At 38.5% G+C, this 26,055-nt stretch overlaps 2 protein-coding genes across 2 annotated transcripts in view; one reads left to right on the forward strand and one right to left on the reverse strand.

The window, feature by feature from the left end:
• On the reverse strand, positions 1–20,058 carry mrrf (mitochondrial ribosome recycling factor). The gene is made up of 8 exons (XM_084400536.1): positions 19,945–20,058; positions 18,644–18,680; positions 11,776–11,946; positions 11,308–11,460; positions 7,665–7,783; positions 3,718–3,809; positions 2,193–2,352; positions 1–594 (listed from the first exon to the last, which is right to left on the reverse strand). Exons 3-8 carry the CDS (start codon positions 11,933–11,935, stop codon positions 517–519), a joined length of 762 nt encoding a protein of 253 aa, XP_084256662.1. The 5' UTR covers positions 11,936–11,946; positions 18,644–18,680; positions 19,945–20,058; the 3' UTR covers positions 1–516.
• The window catches only part of rbm18 (RNA binding motif protein 18), a 14,016-nt gene continuing 8,003 nt past the window's right edge, over positions 20,043–26,055 (forward strand). The window contains exons 1-2 of the mRNA XM_084400539.1: positions 20,043–20,260; positions 21,865–21,978. Coding sequence (XP_084256665.1) covers positions 21,872–21,978 — 107 coding nt within the window. The 5' untranslated portion in view covers positions 20,043–20,260; positions 21,865–21,871. The remainder of the gene's footprint in view (positions 20,261–21,864; positions 21,979–26,055) is intronic.

Below are 26,055 nucleotides of genomic sequence, written 5' to 3' on the forward strand. Positions count from 1 at the left end.
CCAGAATAATAACCAGTGCATTTTATTCAGTTTACATTGCTAGATCTGATTATATAGATGAAAATAATGACTATTTTTAGCTTGGTGGCTGCAATAGTGAATGCGAAACAAATGTTGGCAGCGTGTTGCCGTGTGCACTCGTTCTCCACCCTGTGTGACTTTCACCGTCCTGTGAAGAACACAGAGTTTACATTCAGTGCGGTGCTTTTTACATAAACAGCCCGTTTGTGGCATCGCTTTGATTAGGAGGAGTACCCCAAATCACATTAAAACTTCATTTGTCCTCCGTTTGTTTGTTTGGAGATGTGAACACAAGGAGCACCATAAGCCACTGGCGTGCCACGCCAACATTTGTTTATGCATGAGAAAAACACCCAAACACCGTCCAAAACACCACCTTCAGCGCTTCCATCACCACCATCATTAACTGGTTTTCTGTTTGGGGGATTTTTGTTCCAGTTAAGAACAGCTGACTGCCTTTGTCTTGATGTTAGCGAGACTTGGAAGGCCTTGTTGTCATCCAAGCAACTCCTTGGTTTTAGTGGCCAGTTGTTTGTCGATGTCTGCCGCGTAACTGTCTGCCATTTGTTGGACCTGGTGATATGGGACAGAACAAATGCGTATTGTGATTAGTTATACATACTTTATAATAGTCACACATTCACGTAACTGCAAAAAATACCTTGTGGGTAGTGATTTATTTGTTATACAACAACAATAATTATTAATAATATTTATTTTTATCATCAATAACTATTATCAATATTAATACTACTACTAATACTACTACTGATAATAATAATAACAACAACAATACTTTCTAGTGCTGTCAAATCGATCACGATTAAATCGCATCTAATATAAAAGTTTGTAAATATATATATATAGTGTGTGTGTGTGTGTATGTATATATATATATATATATATATATATATATATACACTCATACACACTATATATTTAAAAACGTCTGTTAGATGCGATTAATCGATTTGACAGCACTATTAAGTAATAAAAACTATTATTAATAATATTGTAATTTATTATTAATACTGCTACTTCTACTACTAATAATACATATTAATCTATTATAAATGATAAAAATATAATATTTCTTTTATTTATTATTATTATTATTAGAATTATTACTACCACTATTGCTGTTACTAATACTACTAATTTATAACTAATATTTAATGATTAAACACTGGTGTCTTTATTAAATGTCTGTCATTTTGTTGTTGTACAACAGTACTTTCAAATTCATATTTATTTATTTATTAATAATAAAAATATTATTTGTTATTATTATTATTATTAATACTTCTACTACAACTACTAATAATACAATTTATAATTATATGTATTTATTAAACAGTGGTATCTATATTGAATTTCTGTCATTTTGTTGTTCTACAACAGTACTTTCAAATTCATATTTAATAATAAAAAATATTATTTATTATTATTATTATTATATTATATTATTAATACTTCTACTACTACAACTACTACTAATAATAATACAATTTATAATTATATTTATTTATTAAACAGTGGTATCTATATTGAATTTGTCATTTTGTTGTTCTACAACAGTACTTTCAAATTCATATTTATTTATTAATGATAAAAACATTATTTATTATTATTATTATTATTATTAATACTACTACTACTACTACTACTACAACTACTACTACTACTAATAATAATAATACAATTTATAATTATATTTATTTATTAAACAGTGGTATCTATATTGAATTTCTGTCATTTTGTTGTTCTACAACAGTACTTTCAAATTTATATTTAATAATAAAAAAAATATTATTTATCATTATTGTTATATTATTAATACCTCTACTACTACAACTACTACTACTAATAATAATACAATTTATAATTATATTTATTTATTAAACAGATTTATTTATTAATGATAAAAAACATTTATTATTATTATTATTATTATTATTAATACTACTACTACTACTACTACTACTACTACCACAACTACTACTAATAATAATAGTAATACAATTTATAATTATATTTATTTATTAAACAGTGGTATCTATATTGAATTTCTGTAATTTTGTTGTTATTCTACAACAGTTTCAAAATACTCCATCACTACTCCAACTGATAAATCCCCCCAAAAAATTTCTATTGATCCTCATTTGTATGACCTGTTTTTCGATCAAGTGAATGGTATCATCAGAGACGCCCTCTTTGGACTTCTTCAGTTGACTGATGGTGTTGGACCGTACTCTCCTCAGCAAGTCCTTGGCCTTGTTACTGAACTGCTTCGCCAGTTTCACCAGATTCTCCCGGTGTTCTCGCGTCACCCTGCCAGACAAATATACGGTTAAACCAGCCCAGTACATGACTCATTTTAGATCATAATCATTTCCTGAAGAAAAGTCTTGCAGACTTATATTTTTAGGCGAGAGAAAATCTGATTGTCCAGACTATGTTATTTAGACTTTGCTAATATGACGCTTATGATAAATTTTTAAGCCAGAAACAGCTATAATCTGAAACTAAAAAGTTTCACAATCAACAAACTGTTGTTCTTGCCCAAATTCTTTTGTAGGTGTTGAAAAATTGGCATTTTGCTGCCAGCCATTTGCAAACAGTCCAAGAGTACTGTCTGTTTACTGCAAACAATGTTCATAATTACTGATTCCGAGCCAATCAAGCCTCCCGCTCTCTTTAGAAATGCAAATGCATGCGACGAGGCTGCGCTGATTACGGGCGAGACGTTCGGCCCCTTCATGCGCGCTGCCAGACAAGCACCTGCTGCTGTAGCTGTAGCGCGGCCTCGTAATCAAAGAGTTTTGTGGGTTTGTAGAATGAAGGCCGTGCGGTGAGACTATTTGGCTTGGCAGGGAAGAGGAGCGGCGGTCAGAGATTGAAGACCACTGAGTTTTCTTTTTTGTATCAAATATAATAGAGCGTGTATGAAGCACAGAAGGGGAAAACATGAAAAATAGCAATACAAAGTTAGCTTAAACCCTAACAGAACAGACAACAGATACATTTTGAATACATATTTCAGATTTAAAAGAACAGGATATGGGTGAAATGAAAGAAAGAAGAAAAGCATGCAGCCCTTGCTAGAGTGTTCTGGGTGGTGACTTACTAAGGAGTTCCTATGTATTCTGGGTGGTTGTTAGGGTGTTGCTATGCTAGGTGATTGTTTACTGCCCTAAGTGAAAAAAGGCCAAGCAGGTTCTCAGCTGGTCTAGTTAGGGATGCACCGATATGAACATTTTGGCCGATACCGATAATTATTTGAACGCCGATAACCGATATATTGGCCGATAAATCTAAATCCAAATTTATATATAGTTTTTGAGAGCCTAATCACAAAAACAAAACTCTCACTATTAAAAGTGATAACGATAACATTAAAAATGAACATATTTCGGCTGATACCGATATGGTGGCCAATATATCGTGCATCCTTAGGTCTAGACGATCTCCCAGTCTGGTCAACTGAAAAGTGTGCAAAACCCCTCGAAAATCGTCATGTGCAATAGTAATTGTGAAGCTTGCCTAAAGTTAAAAAGACAAAAGACGTTAGCATTGGGAAAATAGCATTGCACAGACAAACTGAAGAGAAAGCAAACATAGCTTGTAGAAAGTGATGTTAAAAGGAAAGGTGAGAGTGGTCATGAGGATTCAGGCCCTGGGCGGTAAAACACTCACTTGGGAACAGGCACCCTGATGATGGTGCCCTCCACGTCTGGGTTGAGTCCCATGCTGCTTTCTTGCAAGGCCCGAGTGACGGCTGCCGTGGCCTGAGGACACGTCGCACAAACACACACACAAACACACACATCAGAGCTAATGACAGCCAGCTGGGCTTGCGGTACCTGCTGCAAACCTTCATGCACCCTTTGCATCTCTCCAGCCCTCATATCTCACTAGACCGGCCCCTTCCAGATCAGTGGAGTACCCCGACCCCAGGCCCTTTGATCCAGAAGGAGCTGGGCAGCATCTCCCCATGATGGAGCTCCAGAGAGCGGGGTAGAGGGAGGAGTGTGTGGTGTAGGAAGCGCCGCAGGGCGCTGTCAGCGCCAGATCCCGTGGGATGGAGCTGAGAGGTTGCAGTGCAGGGCATTGACCCACATGACCCTGTTTCTGCATGTTCACCTCATAACCTATTACAACTCCTGTGGCCAGACTAGCCTGAGATTACACTCTGAACTTGTGTGCAGGCAGTCTAGTATACATCATGGGGGCCGCCCAGTTTCACGGATAAGGATTTAGACTGTTTGGAATACTAGTGTACTGCATCCTGCACAGTATATGATTGAGATATAAAAATAAATAAAATGCTTCATTGGCCAAAGTCTGCAAACATTCTGTGCGTCTTTATGCAGTTTCATCAGATGTCATCTTGTTAGGCTACGTTCACACTGTGAGTCCAAATCCAATTATCTGTGTAGGTTATCCGATTGGAATCTGATCTGAATTATTGACTGTCCACATTGTGTTACGCAACTGTTCAGATCCGATTTGTGTGTCCAATGGCGCTCTTTCGTTTTCCGGAATATTTTGGTATACGGCAAAAACAACAACCGCAACAAGGAGGGTTTTGCAATACAGATGTTGTCTTGTTTACAATATGACAATGTGTAGCCGCGCGCTGGACTACTGCGTCTTCTGAGGCAACAGCAGAAACACAAGAGGCTGGTACGAGTGGCTTTATTCTGTGCTGTCAACTCCGCCGGTCTCAAAACATGTCTCCGGTATATTGTCATTTTCTGCTCGTCCGTCACTTTGCAACAACACAACCTTGTTTCCGCAGTGATGTTTCCTATAACAACGTCTGACGTTTACGTTTTACGCAGCGTGAGAAAGTTACATAAACCACACAAAATCTGATCAGAGCGGTCAGATTGAAACGGATTTCCAGAAATGTGATTTGAATAGGATTTCAAACCACATATGAATGTAACTCGAAACAGATTTGATTTTTTTACCATTCACACTTGATACATCTGATCAGTTTTCAATCGGATATGCAAAAAAACTGTTTCTCGACCGACAGTAGCCGCGTTTCCATTACAGATTTGCGCATTACATATATGCAAAACCTTTGCGATATTTTCTAAATGTCGATAAAAAACTATTGCGAAATGGCGTCATTTCCATAAACCGATGTTATGCGACTGAACGTCATTTTTTCCTCTCGAAATAAGTAATTCCAAAAATGATGGAATGACTAGCCATACTAGCCATTATTTTTAATCGAAGGAGAAGTTAGGTGGTGCCATGTATGAGGTGTTTTTGGGTGTTTCTCCCTCCTATCTACTTCGAGGTCTTGATTGTGGTATTACTTTGTGGTTTCGAATACAGTATTCCCGTAATTATTTTGTCTTTTATGAGTTTAATGGAGAACTGTCTCGTCTTCTGTCCAAACATCTTCTGTCCGCGCCATCTACGTCAGGTGACCTGTAAATGCACCAAAACTGTTTCCATTGCAGAATTGCATAAAAAACAACCTCATGTAGGGGTGAAAACTTTTTTGCGATATATGTTTTTGCGAAATTGTTTCCATTGGGCATATTTTCAATTTTCAATTTCAACTTGCGCAATCTGAATGGTAATGGAAACGCGGCTAGTGTGACCTTAGAGTAGGCTACACACACCAGTCCGAGCAAGTGACGTCTGGTTAACAAAGAAATTATTCTTATGAACTGATTCTTTTTATTGAGCCATTCATAAAGATTCACAAAACTCACTCCCTCACTGTCATCACAAGTCATTTTTTCGGCCTTCATGCAATTCATTTTCTGACTGGTTGTTCGTGACAATGTGTAAATAAGATATTAATTTATACAACAAAATTCTGTTGTGAATATGTAAGGGAATACTAAAAAAACAATCAAATATTTCACAAGAATATTATTAATTATTGTTTAACATTCATAACAGATCCAAGTGTAAAGTGGAATCATATGTAAAGGAATCTTTACCATCTTTAAAGCATGTTGGAACTGTTGCATAACATTTGACCTTTTTTCACATACACACACACATATACTTTTTAAAGAAAGCTGTACACTCCTCTTATGTTAAATGCATTTCTTGTGAGGTCTGACTCAGTGACTCACAGCCATTGTGTGCATGTGATTTCTCTGAACATCATCCATCATTCATTCCTGGTAGTTCAGAACTTTACGGTAAAACCAGTATTGTTCTGGTTAGGAAGTTTTAAAAAAGCCCAGTTACCCTCTGTACTTGAGATAAAAAAACAAGAGGGTTCAAAGTCAGCTTGAGAAACCGTGGGCTAAAAAAAACGCTGCTTTCTTAATGATTCTGGATCCCACACAGGCACACGGAGGAGATCGAAAGCTAATGACTGCTGTCTGCACCACAACACACAACAGCCACTGGGGTTTCTCAACCAGCCTGGACCTTCTCCGGCCCTCTAATGAATGAATGGAAAACAACGGCGTCTTCTCAAAGATTGTGTAATGGATTAGAACAATCATGAGGCTGTTTGCTTTCGGGCCGGGCCAGTCACCTCTGTGTTGTTTTTTGCAGGCCTGTTAGGTAATGGCCAGTTTTCCCTGACACCCTAAACAGCCGCATCTGGCATTATGGTAATCTGAGCATGCGAACCGACCCCTTAATACTGTGCAGGGTCTTTTTTAGTATTATGTTAATATAGAGGTGATGAAGAGGCAAATCCATTTGCAAAAGGTTTATTATTATATCAATCACATAATGGTAGACCCCACACAAGGGAAGTTAAATTTGGTCATATTTCTGGATTTATTACATTACATGGACAATTGCGGCATTCAGCAGTTAAATGTTTTTGTATAATGACCACTTACAGTAACTGTATATTTCACTCGTTTCATGACAACAAATGCAATGCAATGTAATGCAATTAATTAACATTGCAATATTCATGGAGTGTTATTGAAAGGCTAATATGTTGTAATGGACTGTTAACAGAAGAATTAAGTGAGATAATCATAAATTTGTTTAAATTTCAATATATCTATTAATAACCTTCAGGGTGCAACACCCCGCTGCTTTGGTTTTGATCATCCTATCAAGGTGTACTTTGTAATAATGGCTGGCTGACTGTACATTATCCCTTACATGTTTTGGCTTGGAGTCTCCCAGGATGGATGGCGAAGGTAGATTGGTGGGTTTTAGAGACACCAGGAAACCAGAGCCTTTGGTATTGAGTGGACATAGGCCAAGAGGAGAACGCATTAATCTCATTAGGGTTATCTGAACATCACGCAGAAAGAACTCAAATACATCAGCGGAGAGTGTGGTGACGGGAGAAGGAGGAGAGGAAAAACAGAAAGACAGGGTCTCGATGTGTGGAGAGGCAAAAAGACACAGAAAAAAGAGAGAGATATCACACATTAGCTCAGGTCTAAGTTCCAGAGGGCACTTTGCGGTCATTTCCTGGCCTGACAGCTAACCACAGACTCTTGGCCTACGTTTCAATCGTTCTCCAAGAACAAAGGGCTTCCCCCAACAATCAATCAATTTCTCTGAAACCAGGCTGGAAAGAGTCCATCACACTCAGGTTTCAGTAGGAGAAAGAGTGTGCTTTGCATGCAGCAGTGTGAACTGAGAAGTTCTGCTAGGAAGCTTTCTGTAGTTTGGTTACATACCTCTGGGAAGCCAGTCATGTTGACCACAAGTAGTTGAGGAGACTTCATGGATATCTGGCCCAGCTGGTTCAGGGGAAATTTGCCATCCTTTGTGGTGACTATGATGTGGTCCAGCGCACCTGAACACATAACAACACAATTCCTTTGTTAACCAGTGGTTTTCTCCACAATTATTCAGCGAGCTATTCATCATAAAGAGTTAAAACATCATAAAGAATCACAACACATACTTCTAACTAGTTATTTTTCTGTCCTCAATGAAAGCAAAACGCATCCAAATCAATCACAACCAATCAGAGATGATGTGATGTTTGATATACAGTTACTTGCCATGAGATACTGGAGCAATGCAATTTCATTGTGGGTGGAGTGATCTAGTGAGTCACGAAAGCAAGTAACCAACAAGATGTCTTGCAACACCAAGTTCATGGGTTCAACTCCCCCAGGAAATTTGTTTCTGAACTGAAGAACTGTTTTTGTCCATACAATTAAAGTAATTGAGGCCCAAACCAACACTGAATCCCATAAAAAAGCTGAAAATGTGTCTTCTTCAACAAAATATATTCTTTGTTCCACAGAAGAAAGAATGTGATACAGATTTGAGGTAGAATTTTCTATCCCTTCAAGAAAAACGATGGAATAATTCTGTCTGTCAACTAGACATTTGCCTGCTTTCTGTATCCTTTCCCAACCAGTCTCAAAAAATGAAAGGTTGCAAAAGAAGAGGCACCTTCGGATGACTGTTGTAACGACACGTCTCGCTCTCCTTGAGGGATGAAAGCACCCACTCCTTTCACTCCAGACAGAAAACCAGAGCATTTCACCAGCATGTCTCATTCCCTCATCTGTCTAACCTCACACAGCTATGTTTCTGTCTCCCGCCCTTTGTCCCCGGTCTTACCTTACTTTATCCCACACTTACGAGAGCCTGGAGAACAGCTGAGACGCACTGCACTGCACTTTGATCTTTCATGAGAGAACCTGCATGTGCCTTTCAGCCCAAAGAAAACACTTCAGAACTTCAAATTCTCCATATATGTACCATTTTGTCAGCTTGTTGAACAGTAACATCTAAGAAGATCATACTTTGCGAACCTTGAAAACCAGCTTCAGTCCAATTTCAGATGGGTTCAATAGTGCATATGTGACTTTGACCAAACCTCGACCATTATCTTGTCATGAGCAAAGGTATGGAGAGATTTGGCCCTGGAACCCACCTCAGATTGTGTGTGTGCTACCTGGAAGCGTTCACATCTGCTAACGCTTCCATGGAACATTTTGCTGTTTCCTCCACTAAAAAACCTTGAAGATTAACAGGGAAGTTATTAGCCAAATGGGCTCTTCCTGGTCATGGTACCAATTGTTGCCCTCACAGTTTCAAGAGCCTAAAGGTTAGACAATATTCAGAAGCAAACTGGCTTGATGTTAGATTTATTTGCTTGCTGAAGAACCATCATATGATGGCTGTTTGAGCCTTCTGCTGGAACCACCAAACTTCTGTCCTTGAGATGAGGTGTTTGGAAAATACAAAGGCTTTTGTGAAGCGATGTCCTCTGACAGTAGATTTATCTGGAACAAGAGAATGTACATTTGCGGAGATCCAAGCACAAGCGGTCTATCCTACAGATGACAGACCGACAGGTCGTAATCCTCGTATACTGTGCCCAGACGCCAGGTCACCACATTAATCCTGCACTCCGCAACCTCCTTCCCTCGGCCAAGGTGATTCTCCTGTCCTTCATAATAAACTCGCTGCTTAATTCAATCCAGATGATTTGATCATTTGCTTAAAAGAACGTTGTGCCATCTCACTGACTTTCCATATTTGTTCCACGGAACCAAGTCCATGCTGGATCAAGGAGAAAGGAGGAAAGGACTGGCAAAGGTCAGGAGGTGAAAGTGAAGAGCATGGACTCCTCAACCACAATTCCCAAATGCCCAACTGGTCTTTAGGGATTGGGCTGGAGTGAACGGGGTCGACCTGGATGTACTTCAGGAAGTAGGATTGCAAACAGGGTGACCCCACCTTGTGGAACAATGGTCAATGCCAGAACATGTGCAAAGGTGGATCGCTGAGCATTGATCCTCATGGGAGGACGAGGTAACACAATACTCTCTTAGCCTTGTGTAACCTCAGTGACACTGATAATGTTGATCAGGGTTCTTAAACTCAAGTCCTGAAGGGCCAGTGTCCTGTTGAGTTTAGCTCTAACCCTAACCAAAACACACCCGGAAAAGCTAATAAAGGTGTTCAAATCGCAAAATACAAACAGGTAGTTTTAGATACATTAGTCTGCAGGACACTGGCCTTCCAGGACTGGAGTTGAAGAGCCCTGATGTAGATGACGTGGGTTAAAGTCAATGACACCAAACACCTCAGGATCTTGTGTCTTGTAACTGATCGGGATGCACAAGTTTTACCCGAAAGTAGTGCATGTACGAAAATGTGATCGTCTGCGGGAAGACTTTTCAGTGAATAAAGCTTCTTATGGCTTCAGAAGTCATATTATTTCTGTGGATTAGTTCAAACTGTCCAATTCAAAACTCAGATTGAATTGTTTGTTTGCTTTGTTATTCAAAATAAAAAGTCCATGGAAGTCTCGATGTGGTATTTCATATATATCATTCCTGTGTTTAGTGAAAAACTGCTTTCAAAGTAATTTTGATTAAAAATAAAAGCTATATCAGAGCAAATACATAAATATAAAAATATAGTAGATATCATCAAAAGGCTAAAAATCTCTTATATTTAAGATATAAGATCCATTAATCCTTTAATTTAGGGTCCAATTCTCACTATTAACTATAACTTTTGCCTCAATAAACTCCAAAGGTAGTTGTTAAGTTTAGGTACTGGGTAGGATTAAGGGATGTACACTACGGTCATGCAAAATAACAAGGCATTAATATGTGCTTTATTAGTACTAATAAACAGCCAATATCCTAGTAATATGCATGCTAATAAGCAAGTTATAGTTAAAAGTGAGAATTGGACCCTGAACCAATTGTTTCTTTCCTGTCTTAAATGAATTTGAATTGCGGTGACAGAATTGCAATTTTAATTTAAGGAGGTGGAGTGAAATCCCAAAAATATGGTATAACTGCACTATAAAAATACATTTATTATTTTAAGCATAAATTACCCATAAGCATGTCAACATGCATTCTCATACTTCAAATTAATAAATTATATAATGAATTGAATCAATGAAATGAAATATGATGACATGTTGTGGTGCTGTAGACTAATTTAAAATCTGTTTTGAGAGTATTGAACTTGTTGAGAAGCAGAAGTATTCTACATATCAGTGAATAAATTAGTCACAATTAATTATGTAACTGAATAGAATGATCAGTTGCAGTCTAATTCAAATTCTGTGAAGTCTTGCCAATACCAGTTCAGCGCTCTCCAAAATATAACTGAACACTTAAATAAGATCTACTATGATATAAAGAAATATGCATAATTTTAATGTTGCTTTAGAAATGTTAATGTTGCTTTCAGAATTTTTGAAAGGCTTTCAATGATCAAAGATGCAGCCAGGTGGTGTAGTAATAACCTCCACCAGCAGGGGCAAACGAGTCAAGCATCACAGCATCGGGTTAAAGCGACAGAGTTGCCTTGTGTGTCAGTGGTCCTGACCTGGTGATGTGCGAATGCTGAGGTTGCGGCTGAAATCCTCTTTCAGGGTAGTCAGGACAGCAGCCATGTCTTCATTCACCTCCTCCAGGCTAATAATATCATCCACCAATGCTGCCTTGATGTTCACTTTAGCCGTCTGCCCTTTTGCCTTTGCTAACATATGAAAAAGCAACAAAGAAGAAAGAAACATTAACGTCTTCATCACTGGTGCCTTCAAAAGAAAAGCTGGAGATAGAAATGAAAGATTGTGACCAGCATGCTGGCTGATTGTTTCAGCAATTACAAATGAAAGCAGGATTTGGAGGTCAGAGAGGGAAAAGAGGGGATTTCTCCTCCCTTTATATGGGCTCAAAGCCCACTTGAGTGAAGCTAAACAAGCACTGCTTTGGAAAACAAATACAACATCCACTCCTACCCCTATGCTGGACGCTCTTTGTTGTGGGGGATGAGTAGCAGTCCTCCACTCACCTTTACTCTTCTTTGTGGCATAATGACGGGCATAATTCGGCAGGACCACGGGACGGGGCAGAAAGGGGACTCTTGAGCAAGTCACCAGCGGGGTCCTCCCAACAGAAGGCACAAATCTGCACAATACTGTCCGCAGGAGGTTCAGGTGACTCAATGCCATGTCTGTGGAAACTATACCAAAACATGGAAGGAAAATTATTTAATGCAAAGACATTTAGAGCAACTTTACATCAAATGCAGATTTTGAGATCTGTTACAAAAAAAACTTTGGACATTGGCCACTGGCTGAGATTAAAATTGCCACCAGGGGGCGTCTCTCAAATCTAAAAAGACCAGTACAGAGACATTTACATTTACATTTATTCATTTAGCAGAGGCTTTATCTGACTTTAAACAACAAAAGTGGAATACAACAAGCCAACGAGGCAATAACACAAGAAGTGCTAGCAATAGAAAGCTTCAAACATCATCTACAATAGTACAAGCTAGAACAGGGAGGGATTTGAAGGGTTAGTTCACCCAAAAATGAAAATTCTGTCATCATTCACTCACCCTCAAGTTGTTACAAACCAGTATGAGTTTCTTTCTTCGGCTGAACACAAAAGAAGATATTCTGAAGATTGTCGGGAACCAAACAGTTGATGGACCCCATTGACTTCCATTGGATTTTTCCCCCCATACCATGGAAGTCAATGGGATCCATCAACTGTTTGGTTCCCGACATTCTTCAGAATATCTTCTTTTGTGTTCAGCCGAAGAAAGAAATTCACACAGGTTTGAAACAATATGAGGGTGAGGAAATGATGACAGAATTTTTATTTTTGGGTGAACTATCCCTTTAAGAAATTGTGAAAGCAGAGACAGAGACTGGAAAGCAAACAAATGTCATCAAACAGACACTAACAAACTAAAAAGCATTGCAATAGTCCCTTATATAGTGTCATCGTCATTTTAGTACAAATACATCTGGGTAAATGACATATCAAGAGTGTCCAAAAAAGAAACAGTCTTTTAAACCTCCAAGTTAAAATGCATGTGCAAAGTTGAAATGAACTCGTTGTATTCATGGTGCATTTATAGGCTATCATTTTTAACAGAAGTAAATTTAATGACTCGAAAAATCTCATGTGGGTTGATAAAGTAAAAAGTTAAATTATATATGTATATTATACACACACACACACACACACACACACACACACACACACACACACACACACACACACACACACACACACACACACACACACACACATATATATATATATATATATATATATAAAAAATATAACTTATTTTATTATTAATATTAGTATTTTTATTGTCATAAAAAGGTCAAATTATCTGATATTTTAAGAGACTTTATTGACCTTGACAGACAGTTATAAGGGTCTGCAGGAGCGTCTACATGATATCATTTCCTGTTTTATGTTTGTTTTTCTGTAAGTTTCGGAATGTTGGTCAAATCACATGACTTTGATTTGGTGAAAAATGCTTTTCCAATGTTTATACAATTTTAACCACTTTACTGCTTATTATAATAATAATTAAAAAAATTATGCCAAATTACTCAGTTTTTTCCCCAAGAATTTCATCCTTCAGAAAATTAAAACTTGAAGTAAAAAAAAACAAAAAATTATATAGAGTATGATATTAAAGCAAGTGTTCACAAAAATATAAAAATGAATTTTGATCAAATTTATCACACAATAAGGTTTATTCAGTCATTGCATTTATGAATCGTATTTTTAATGTATTTTAAAATAGATTTATTTTTTGTTCCCAACAATATTTTAAATATAAAATATTAATACATGCACATTTAAAATGTCAAAACGAATTGTCAGAAGAAATGTGTGTGCAAACGTCATTTTAGCGTGTTTTTATCATGTTGTGAGGGCGTTCTGGGTGGTTTCTTAGTTGGCTTAAGTTTTTTTTTTAAATCCACCCCCAAGTTTCTATGATTTTAGTCCCTTGATATCTCTCAAGCGTTTCCTTCAATGTAAGTTTATACAATTTCCAACTTGTTTATAGTTCGCCAGGTGAAAATTGTAAGTCTGATGGCTTAGTAAAGTAATGGCACAACTCCCCTCAAGCCGCACGATTTGCCGTATCATTCATGTCCGGAGCACAAACAGTGCTGAGTTTAATTCTCAGGGTTAGGGCAGTGGTCCTCAATCCTGGTCCTGGAGGTCCCCCAACACTGTCTCCTTAATCCAACACATCTGATACAACTCATCAGCTCATTAGTGGACACTCCGAGTCCTGCAATGTGTGTGTTGCTGGTGTTGATTTCCCACTGTTTAGTAGCATAAATCTTCAACTGGAGGTTGTTTATCAGCGTGGACTGTAACAACAGCGCAGGTGCTCTGGAAAAGAGCTATACCTCACGGGTTGCTTGCGCCTCTGTCAGTGCTTCTTTGTTATGGCTAGCGTGAGGTATCCCACTAGTCAAAATACAGCCTGGCTTGTGCTTCAAAAAAAGTTTGGCTGTGTGTTTTTACAGTTGCTGTGATAAAGATACCTCGATGGCACGGGTCTGATAGTAGCCACTACACGCACGAGCCGCGATTTTTATCAGCTCTTGATGATGCACGTTGCGGGTTCAATGGGAGTCGCAGCTGTTATGGTTAGATGCAGCTCAAAAAACGGAAAGCGTGACTCTTCTTGTCGTCCTTAGGAGATGGGAGTTGTCCGACACGGGTGTTTTGGTCCACGGGGTGTGGATGGAGAAGAGCCGATGGCGGGTTTAGAGGGGCCGTCAAGCAGAAAACTGTTGCGCAGGTGGTCTGTGGGTTACAGCGCGCTGCCGTTTGATTCACAACGGTAGGAATGACAGCGGTTGGCAAACCCTCATTGCGTGAGCTCACCTCATGAAAGAAATGTTTACAGTGTGAACTGTTAAAAGTCCTTAGTGAGACAGTGTTGCATATTGGCTTGGTTGTGGTAATGTGAACCCACAGTTGGATTTCATGACGTACTGGCCACTGCTTTTACACCAGCGTAAAAGAGAGTGTGGCTCGCAATTGATAAAAGCAACTGTATTTCATGGATTTTTCATTTAAAGGCATAGCTCCCCCACCACTTTGTCCACTGAACACATAAGAGATTTTTAGCAGAATAATCATGATGCTCTTTTCCATACAAATTAAATTAATGGTAACCAAGGGTTGTGAAAGTGATCTTTTTATGCTTCTTTACATCTTTCTTTAGTGTGTAATGTTGCTGTTTGAGAATGAAAAAGGTCTGCAAAGTTACAAAGCTCAAAGTCTATATCCGTGCGCATTGTTTCTGAACTCCCTGAAACGCCCCGACTGTAGTCTTGAGTTTTCTTCCGGGAACAAACACGTCACAATATTCCTAAATAATTCCCGCCCAAGGCATGGATGGATGAATGAGGCATTTATATAGCGCTTTCATATGTACTACTGTACACCCAAAGTGCTTTACAATCATATCAGGGAATCTCTCCTCAGCCACCACCATATGCCAAAAAGAGGCAAGGCTTGTGCACACCAGGATAATTATCGCGCACTTATTGCTGAAGTTTAACGCCTCGTGACTAAACAAAGGGCGCCAATGTGAGTATGCACGCCAGGCGTAAAAGCGTAATTTAAAAAAAAACGCCTCGGGTTAGTTTTTTTTTGGTTTGACGCCCCGCGTTAAAAAGTGGTCGACCAATGAGATTGGCGCTTTTCTTCATGTGCCTGGAGCTGCTGAAAAACGTCTAGAAAAAAACTGGCAATAAGCGCGCGATAATCGTCCCGGTGTGCACAAGGCTTTAGTAGTGCACTCAATGGTTATGGTAAGGGGAGGGACATTACTCAAACACACTGGAAGCGGTTGATCAATCACAACCACAATTTTTCGCGATACCGCGATCACTGAATACAACGCAAAATCAACAAAAAATTTTTGCGATCCTGCATAATTTCTAATTTAACCGCAAAATAATCACAAAAATGAAAAATGAAAAAGACCTCACAAAACATTAAATTATAATCACCCAATTGAAATATCTCTAGTTTAATTAAAGTTTCAATGCATTTTTACGTGGATACAGATGTTGCGGGAAAAGGGGAAACTCATTTTCCTCGATTTACTGAAGCCTAAAGGCCTGTTCACACCTGGACGAATTTCGCGCGCGATATTCGTCGACGTTTAACGCCTCGTGAATAAATAAAGGGCGCCAATGTGAGTGTGCACACCGACATGAAAAACGCCACGCGTAAAAGCGTAATTTTTTTAAAAACGCCTTGGGTTCGTTTTTTTGGTTTGACACGCCGCGTTAAAAACTATCCGACCAATGAGATTGCCGCTTTTGCTCACGTGTCTGGAGCTTCTGAAGTTACAGTAAAACACAACTTGGGGGCGCTCAAACACAAAACGGTCTTGCCAAGCACACATACATAACGGCGAAGAAGATATACACCAAGTAGCGTCTAGACTGCCGGGAAGAAATAAGACGAGGAAGATGCAAAGCAAGATGAATGTAGAGCTGCTGGTCTCATTGGTGTCGGAACATAAAGAACTATATGACAAACGCGACAGCGACTACAAAAACTGGTATTTCTGTTTTACATTAAGCGCCATCTAATGTCAGGGAATAAATTTGCATGTTCACTCGGCTCATCGTCAGCGAAAATCGCTTGGGTGTGAACACAAAAAACGCGTTGAAAAACGCTGGCGAATAACGGCGCCGATATTCGTCCCGGTGTGTAGGGCCCTTTAAATGTAAAACGCATTTTGCAGCTGCACAGCTAGCACAGTGAGTGTCTGGCTCACTCATTGGCTGTGATGCGGCAACTGCACATCCAATGGTGCGGGCGCCTCTGAGGGGGGCGAAGGGGGCGCGGCCTTAGCTTATGCTGCGTTCCAGGCAGGTTTTTGAGCACGTAAATCACGACTTCAAACCACGACTCACGACTTTGTAGCGTTCCAGGCCAGTCACGGCAAACTACCTGAGCGCAAGGAATTGTGGTAGCTAGATGTAAACAAACCAGCATGGCGGACCTTACGGGGCTTATGCGCATTTGTAATAATTTCTGTCGCCAAAGGTGCTTACTCCTTGTTTATTTATTATTATTATATTATTATTAATTTGACTGCAACGTTATATTGTCCTAAAGTGTATTCTCACCGTGTACCGCCTGCAGAAACACTGCATCCGTAGGGGCTGCCATTGTTGTTTTGTATGGTTTCGCGGGCTATGTGACGTCAGAGCTCGTAACTGGGAGTACATCGATCTAGTACGAGTTCACGGGTGGGAAGTCACGGGTTTGACTGCCGTTCCAGTGCACTTTCACGGGTATAAGGTTGGAAAAACACGGGTTACAGGTTGCCTGGAACGCACCATTAGTCCCCGAAAAACGCCGTTTTAGCAGGTTTAACGACTGAAGCGACAACTTGCCAGGTTACTATAGTGCGGCCGGCTACGCAATACTCGTTCCCTACTCTCAGGGAACTGAGGTTACGATAGTAACCGAGTAGTTCCCTTTCGAACGGTCACTTCGTATTGTGTAGCTATACGCAGTGGGGACGCCATGCAAAACGCCGCACTATAAGTAACTGGTTGCCTACTGCAGCTCAGGACCCCTCAACTCAGGATTTACACACAGTTCTACAGTATAAATTACTACACCTGCTGTTAATATTTACATAGGTTAGGTAGAAAAATTGCCCATAGGTTGTTTTAAAAGTTAATTTGATGAGAATTTGATTAGACCAAAATAAACAGGCTTTATGCATTTTGTTTGTGATTTGTGTCATGTATGACTATTGTGCATCTGACACAATACTATTATGGTAAATTTGATGTCCTAATTATAAAATGCGCAATTTTTTTTCACAAATTTCTGGAAATTACCACCACAAAATCAGTCATTTTGATCAAAAAAAAAAAAAAAAAAAAAAAAAAAAAAAATTCACAAAAAAATCGTGACATCCTGGAGGGACTGCACAGCACACTGGTCCAGCCGACCAATCAGAGCACATTGTGCTTTTCAGAAGAAGGGGCTTCAGTGAGACAGGAACTAAACAGGGGTGCGTTTACTGAAAGCATCGTTAGCAAACTATGGTCGCAAGTTCCGTCATTATCAGCATCGTTCAACGAGTCGTGATTCCCAAACCCATAGTTTTGCGAAGCATCGCGAAGTTGTGTGGTCTGAACGACAGCTCTGGACCTGTGGTTAGAAACATAGTTTCTTGTTTTTAGAACATGTGGACTTAATAAATCCTTATCTTGAGCAAAATAAACATTAACTGCAATCTATATCTTTTATTTCTAATACATACTAATGTCATTTACATCTTTAAGTTTGTCATGAGATTTAACGCGCTGTTTTTGAAGAGTGCGCATGTGGTCTAGTACGCAAGATGATTGAATCTGAAAATAAAGCAAAAAAAATGAGAAATAGTCCTCAGATGCCATGTTTATGGCAAAAAATCTAGCATTAATTCGATCTCAAACGGATTCATTAAAATAAGTTATTACTCCACTATATGCATGACATCAATAACCAACCTGGTTGAATAAAAAATTTGTGAAAATATGGTTTCGGGAAACAGTAGTGACTAGATAGTTGATTTCTTCAGCGATGCATCGTACTATGGTAGTTAAGCAGCGAGTTACAGTGAGTTGTTGTACGGGAAACCCAGCCCAGAGCGTTACTGACAGACTGGGAAGAGAGGTGCTGCAACAATATCAAGTATGTGAAAAATAATCTGTTTTTTGAACATTCAAGCATGAAAACCTGTTCTAGTAGAAAGCCAAAAAACTAAATCAAGACTGAAAAAAGGCATTTTTTCAGTCCCCTTTAAAGGGGTAATTCACCAAAAAAAATGTAATTCTGTAATTCTGTTTACTCACCTTCATGTCATTCCAATCCTGTATGAGGTACTTTCTTCTGCGGAAAACAAACAAAGATACGTTGAAGAATGTTGGGAACATGAGGTCACCATTCACTTGTATTGTATTGAGATGAGCAGCATGAACATTCTGCTAAACATCTCCTTGTGTGTTCAACGGACAAAACGAACGTGAATAATTGTGGGTGAATAAAGATGATATTCTTTTGATTGAGATTAATTACAGTTCCTGCAAAAATGACAAAAATATTACAAAAGGAGTTCTTTTAATTATGATATATAGCATAATGTATTCATGTTCTAAAAATATCAATATAAATTAGGCTATAATTTGACATTTAAAAAAAAATGTATCATGTAAGGTTTATTCAAGTCATTGTATTTATGAACTGTATTTTAATGTAGGCTATTTAAGATTCTTTTCTTTTTTTTAAAAGAAATACATTTTGTTAATAAAAAATAAAATATCAATTTTTTTTTTTTTTATAATTCCATTTACAATACCCGTTCTTGTCTTAGGACAAGTTTGATTAACTTTTTTGATCCACTTCAAATGTTGACTACTGTATAATGAGGGTGAATAAACCATGACATGATATATGTCTTTAATTAATAAATATCTATACTCTATAAAACTGGATGAAGAGTGTTAATTTAACAAATGTTATTATTTTAAAAACTAAAAATTTTACAATATCCAGTTCAATTAGTTTATTTTCCTATATGAAATCTCTAGCTAATTAAATATGATTCTATTTTAAATAGTGATGAGAAGTGAGCCATTTATAGTTTATGATCCATCATATATGAGAGGAAAGTGCTTAAAAGGGAACATTTAAAGAACAGAAGACAGTGTTAGTAAAAGTTAAATAAATCTGGTAGGGCAACCTAAAACAACTCTTTTACCAATGATATATGAATATCATATTCTGAAACTAAAAAACAACACATGCTTTACTTTGCCTTACATTTATTTATGCCCTGTCTGTCATTAATAACAACGTTTCCAAGCATTACCCAAGGAATAATTTACAAGGAATTTTCCATTATTATTATTTTTTCCAGCACAGACAAACTGTTGATTTTTAACGCAAGTGTGCATTACCACAGACTGCAGTACATAACAAATGACGGACACTGAAGTGAACACACAGCAGTGCCATGATGCTACTAGCTACATGAGCAGTAACAGTTACACAAATCAAACCCACACATCGCTACAAACTCAAACAGACAATGCGAGTACAACTACATTAGCATTTAGCGTGACAAACAATACAAGTGTAATTCACACATACTTACATTCCTCACGTAGAGAAATGTGTCCTAGCAGGCATGGCTTGCAGTACACTCACTTTTTGACAACATGAGCAGCTCAAGGGCACATGTCATCGCATTTTAGTGTTTTGCGTCATCAGAAAATGCGGTTAACGTCACTTTATGGCGCCGTTGTTGTTGTTAGGGATGCTAAAGCTAACTGGCTGCACTCAATGTTTTTGTCTGACTCGTTCGTGTGGCATATAAACGAGATGAATTTTAGGTTTTGAGGCAGTGCCACCAGATTTTGCACATAGCATATTTAGTTTAGGATCAGAGAGGAGAGGAATACGAGAGGAGGGTGAGTGTTTTGCTAACGTATGTAAACTATTAACACTGCTTGCTAGTTGTTAGCTCAACAGTCATTGATGTGCATAATTAATTATTTTTCGGCTTTAGTTTATATTGTTGATAAGTATCAGTTTTATATAACTGTCGTTGTTTCTAAACGACAAATGGTTTGTAAAAAATCATATGGACGTTATCATCATGTTCATACTGGATTTTAATTGTCATGGCTAATTTCACACCAAGAGACCTAAACTGCAACTGTTCTGCATGCATCGCACTCTCAAGGGTTATTATACGTTTGATGAGAAATTAGAGTTTTATGGAAGTGTTTCATTCAGTTCAGTTATGTATATTTGATCTGTTATGTGATAAAACGTTAGATATATAGATAGATGGACAGTCAGATAGATAGATAGACAGATAGACAGTCTGATTGATTGATAGATAGACACATTCTGATAGATGGATAGGTAGATAGATAGATAGACACTCAGTCAGATAGATAGATTGACTAATTGATAGATAGATAGACAGACAGACACAGTCTGATAGACAGATAGATAGATAGATAGATAGATAGATAGACAGACAGACACTCACTCACTCACTCACTCACTCACTCACTCACTCACTCACTCAGATAGATAGATTGACTGATTTATAGACACAGTCAGATAGATTGGTAGATATATAGATAGACACACAGCCAGATAGATAGATAGATAGACACACAGTCAGCTAGATAGATAGATAGAAAGACACAGTCTGATAGATAGATAGATAGATAGATAGATAGATAGATAGATAGATAGATAGACAGATAGACACACACACAGTCAGATAGATAGATAGACACACAGTCAGATAGATAGATAGATAGATAGATAGATAGATAGACAGATAGACACAGTCAGATAGGTAGATAGATAGATAGATAGACAGATAGACACACAGTCAGATAGATAGATAGATAGATAGATAGACAGACAGACAGACAGACAGACAGACAGACACAGTCAGATAGATAGATGGATAGACACACAGTCAGATAGATAGATAGATAGATAGATAGACACAGATAGATAGATAGATAGATAGATAGACAGACACAGTCTGATAGATAGATAGATAGATAGATAGATAGACACCCAGTCAGATAGATTTGATGGATAGACACACAGTCAGATAGATAGATGGATAGACACAGTCAGATAGATAGATAGATAGATATATAGATAGACACAGATAGATAGACACAGTCTGATAGATAGATAGATAGATAGATAGATAGATAGATAGACACCCAGTCAGATAGATAGATGGATAGATAGATAGATAGATAGATAGATAGATAGATAGACACTCAGTCAGATAGATAGATAGATAGATAGATAGACACACAGTCAGATAGATGGATAGATAGATAGACACAGATAGATAGACAGACAGTCTGATTGATAGATAGATAGATAGATAGATAGATAGATAGATAGACACAGTCAGATAGATAGATAGACAGACAGACAGACAGATAGATAGAGACACACACACACACACACACACACACACACACTTACCTTAACGTGACTGAAATAGCTCTCTGACTTTCCTCAGGCCCCTAATGCAGTCCGCCTCGGAGACTGTGGAGAATGCCTCCATCCTGTCAGGTGGCTCGGCACAGGACGGTCATCGGCTCTGGATCGGCAACATTGACCCCAAAATCACAGAGTGAGTGTTTGCCTGCGCAGAAACCCAGTGCTGCACTGCCTCTGAGGCAGACCCGGGTGATTGATTAGCCGAGCGTGTCTTTGTGCTGGAGAATGAGCAGACGACGACAAGCCGTGTTAAAGAGAGCCGCTCGGCCGTGGAGACCTGTTTTTCTGAGGGGCTGCCATCATTTCTCATTCACCTGGCGTGTTTACTTTGTGAACCTGTAGCGGCTGCTCAAGGTGGAGAGGGGGTGGCCGGGTGACACGGAAGGGAAGCGCGAGAGAAATAGCACACGTTGCGAGAGCGCCCCTGGAAAATGTACGGCTTGCCCGGGCTGGCGTCTAGACAGGCGTTTCCTTCCCTCTCGCTCCTCTGTTTTTCTTTAAATAACCTGCTTGAATGAAACCAGCCGTGATGCCCACAGGCTGGTGATTGGGAAGATTAATTAGTTCACATGCTGGGAGTGTTTGTAGTAGTGAGTTCCACTTCAGGGTCCTGCAGATGCTGCACACACACACACACACAGTGGTGAAGTCCTGCTATGTGAGGTCAGCGTTCACCCAAAGGCAGTTTTTAGTTGAAGTAAGTGGATAATTGAGAGTAGTAATTGAGTTGGGAGGTAGAAAGGTACTTTAGGTATTGCACTGTAGCAGCTGTGGATGGATCATCAGAGAAATTTATGAAGAAACCGAGGAGATGAGGTAAAAGCTTTGAGGGATTCAGTGTTGATGGTTACAGAGCAATAACCTTTTGGACAGTTTGAACTTGTTTACACCTGTTTATCAACCTAACATTTTTGATGGCTGATACCAATTTCTTAGAGAGAAGGGTGGCTGATATACATATTTCAACATTTGATTTAACTAACATGCATAACAATTGCTGCAATGACAATTTGATTTATTTTACATATTTACTAAATTAGAAATAATTAATTTGAAAAAGAATCAATATAAAAAGTTGAACTTTATGAATTTATGCTTTACTAACTTCTTGATTCTGTAATCCTACTATGGTATTTTTCACAAATAAAGTAATATTTGAAACATAAATAAAAAGAAATTAACTGTAACCAATAGTCAGTAATCTGGTACTGGAAAAATATTTTCTCAAATAAAGACCAGTTAATGCTAATTTTACATGCAGCACAGAGTGAAAATTAAATGAATATGAAATAGTGGCCAACTGGATATAGCACAGCATAGTTTGAAATCAAGGGCTGCATCTGAAATCACATACTTCCCTACTATATAGTAGGCGAAAAACAGTGTGTGCAAAAGAAGTATGTCCGAATTCACAGTACTCATAGAGTAGGCAAAAAGTTCCCGGATGACCTACTTCCTCCAGTGAGGTTCTGAAGTGTGCGTACGATGGACACTTTATATCCCATGAGGCCACAGGAGAGCATTTATGAATGACAGTGAAGTGACATAACTGACACTGGTAGGTCACATGATAATAACAACATGGCAAACGTTTTTCTGTTTGGCCTACAATTGTCTGAAGACGCTTTTACAATTGTAGGCCAAACAGAAAAACGTATCGGCCATTGCCGATAATTTAAAAATGCCAGATATCGGTCAACCACTAGAGGTCAGTTGTCAATACAGATGTAAATAAAGGAGCCAGAAAAGCATGTGATCTATCCTAATGCATCTCAGACAATGAAGGACCGCCTAGTCACCTGTCAGTCAACCAGTGCTCTAAAGTAAGAGATTGATTAAAACATTTGGAAAATCCCAAACACATACAGACTTCCACTACAGACCGATGTTATTTATATATTTGGCAGATGTTTTTATCCAGGTGTAAACAGGACCTTAGCCAACCTCATTCACGTGCAGTGTTGGTTTTTTGTATAGTGACAGTAGTGAGAGGACAGGCGGATCAAACTCGTGCTGCCGGCATGAGCACCACAGCTCAATATGTCAGATCTCATAGGCTCAATCTCTATTAAAAAATGCTGAAAGTAAAACCTAAAATAGGACCATTAAGATTTTTTTGCACTGCGATATTTTCATGCCAGTAAAGGACATTTTAATTAGCATAAATGAAGTTCATTGCAACAAATACTGTCATGATGTATACTTTTGTATTTAAAATGTTCTTTATTATTCATATATCATTCTTTATTTGTGTTACAGTAATACAAATTGTGCAGGAGGGGGTGCTTAATTATAGTAAAAGTTATGTCACAATGCAAAAAATAATTTAGTGGCCTAAAATACAAGCTTTGCGTCTTAATGCAAAATATTTGTGTGAAATATGACATTTCTTGACAGTTTTTGTGAGATTTACCCAGTAGTTTTTGGGATTGAAGACAAAAACACAATACGAACACTCCATTTGTCTCTCTTATGTTATATAACAAGCATTTATTATCTGTCAGTCAGTTAGCAAGTTAGTCTGTCAGTTAGTCTTTAAAGTAGCAACCTAAAGTAACATTTTGGAAATTAAAACATAGGAAAAATCAGCTGAGGCTTGATGCTTAGATTCTGATGTAAGAGTAATTCATTTAAAAAACACTTATTTGTCACTCATTCCATCACGCCACTTTACAAACAGCCTTATTTATTTAATATGATTGATCTCAATACATCACCGCTTTGGAAAAGCCTGCGAAGTTCACATTTACAGTTCTGCAAGTAGTCACCAACAAATTTCAGTCAGACAAAAAAGAAAATCATTCTGTTCTTTCAGTGTAAACAGTCTCTTCTGAGTGCTAATCCATCTACCTTACTGACTGTTAGTTTCACCATCATCATTACATTAATCACAAGCCGCAGCTAGATGGAAAATTACAGTTTCTGGACACATTGCTCAATTCCTCTCGTTTCTTTTCCACCGAAATGTGTTATAAATGTATGATACTGATAGTCAGTGCTTGGGCACCGTGACAAGTCACAGTGCTTAAATTGCACGAGTCTCATACTTTCCACCTGTTAAATCAGCCCTGCTCCAAATCTCTGTCTAGGGTGTGTCTCAATCCGCTAGTGAGCGAAGTACACGTCCAGAGAAATCAGCCATTTCTAGAGCTGTCTCTTTCTCATAATCAATCTAAAACTGGAAACTTACTTATTAGTGTCCTGATATCAAGAACTCCCGATCATAGGGAACTAGGAAGTGTTATGAGACTGACCAATAACTGTATCTGTATTCGGAAAAATCCGGAAGTGGGCGTGGCTTTTCAAGTTTCTTGAAATGTAAATTCTGTTCACTTTCATGTCTCATATAGCTCATAAAATAATTCTTTTTTTTTTAATCATAATTATACAAATTGTTGAAATAATCTAATTCCAAACAATAATACTAAATGTTAAATAAACATTGTTTTTTTTTTAGATGAACTTTGTGTACGGAGTAATGTCAGGATCGTCCACAACCTCAAATAATCACTTTAACTATAATCACTGGCTTCCGGTAACGTCCTGTGGAAGAGTGACCTCTGACCCGACGCATAACGTATTGATGCACGCGGAGGATAGAGCAAAACAAAACATCGGTCACGAATTAGAAGTCTCAAATGAGAATTTGAGTTTGTTGCCCAGCCTTATTTGTTTGAACCGCGAGAGGCGTAGCGTTGCTGCCTATGGCTGGTTCAGAAACCTCTCGTATTTCATCAAAACTATCTTAATTTGTGTTCCTAAAATAAACGAAGGTCTTATGGGTTTGGAACGACACGAGGGCGAGTAATTAATGGCAGAAATTTCATTTTTGGGTGAACTAGCCCTTTAAACCTGTAGTTTGAGTGACATTATGGCAGGTGCTGAAGATTGATGACCCATAATAAGGGCAGTGATGACAACATTTCTGCGCATTTCCATCTAATGAAAACATCCGTCAACATTTACAGAGCTCCACCCCATCATGCATGCACAACCTCTGTGACACAAACATACAAACTCTTTCTTTCAGGGTTCGTTTCCCACAGTTAAGGCCTGTAGTGTGGCGGACAAATTCACACAAAGCAGTGGCTGCTGTCGTAATAACAGGCTGACATCTTGACCTGTCCATGCTCCGCTGGGGCCCATTTAGGGCCGGTGATGGATCTACCATGTGCCGCAGGTTGTTTGTGCTTTTTGGAGCTCTGCTTTG

The sequence above is a fragment of the Rutilus rutilus genome, assembly GCF_951802725.1.
Source record: "Rutilus rutilus genome assembly, chromosome: 25".
Classification (NCBI taxonomy): domain Eukaryota; kingdom Metazoa; phylum Chordata; class Actinopteri; order Cypriniformes; family Leuciscidae; genus Rutilus; species Rutilus rutilus.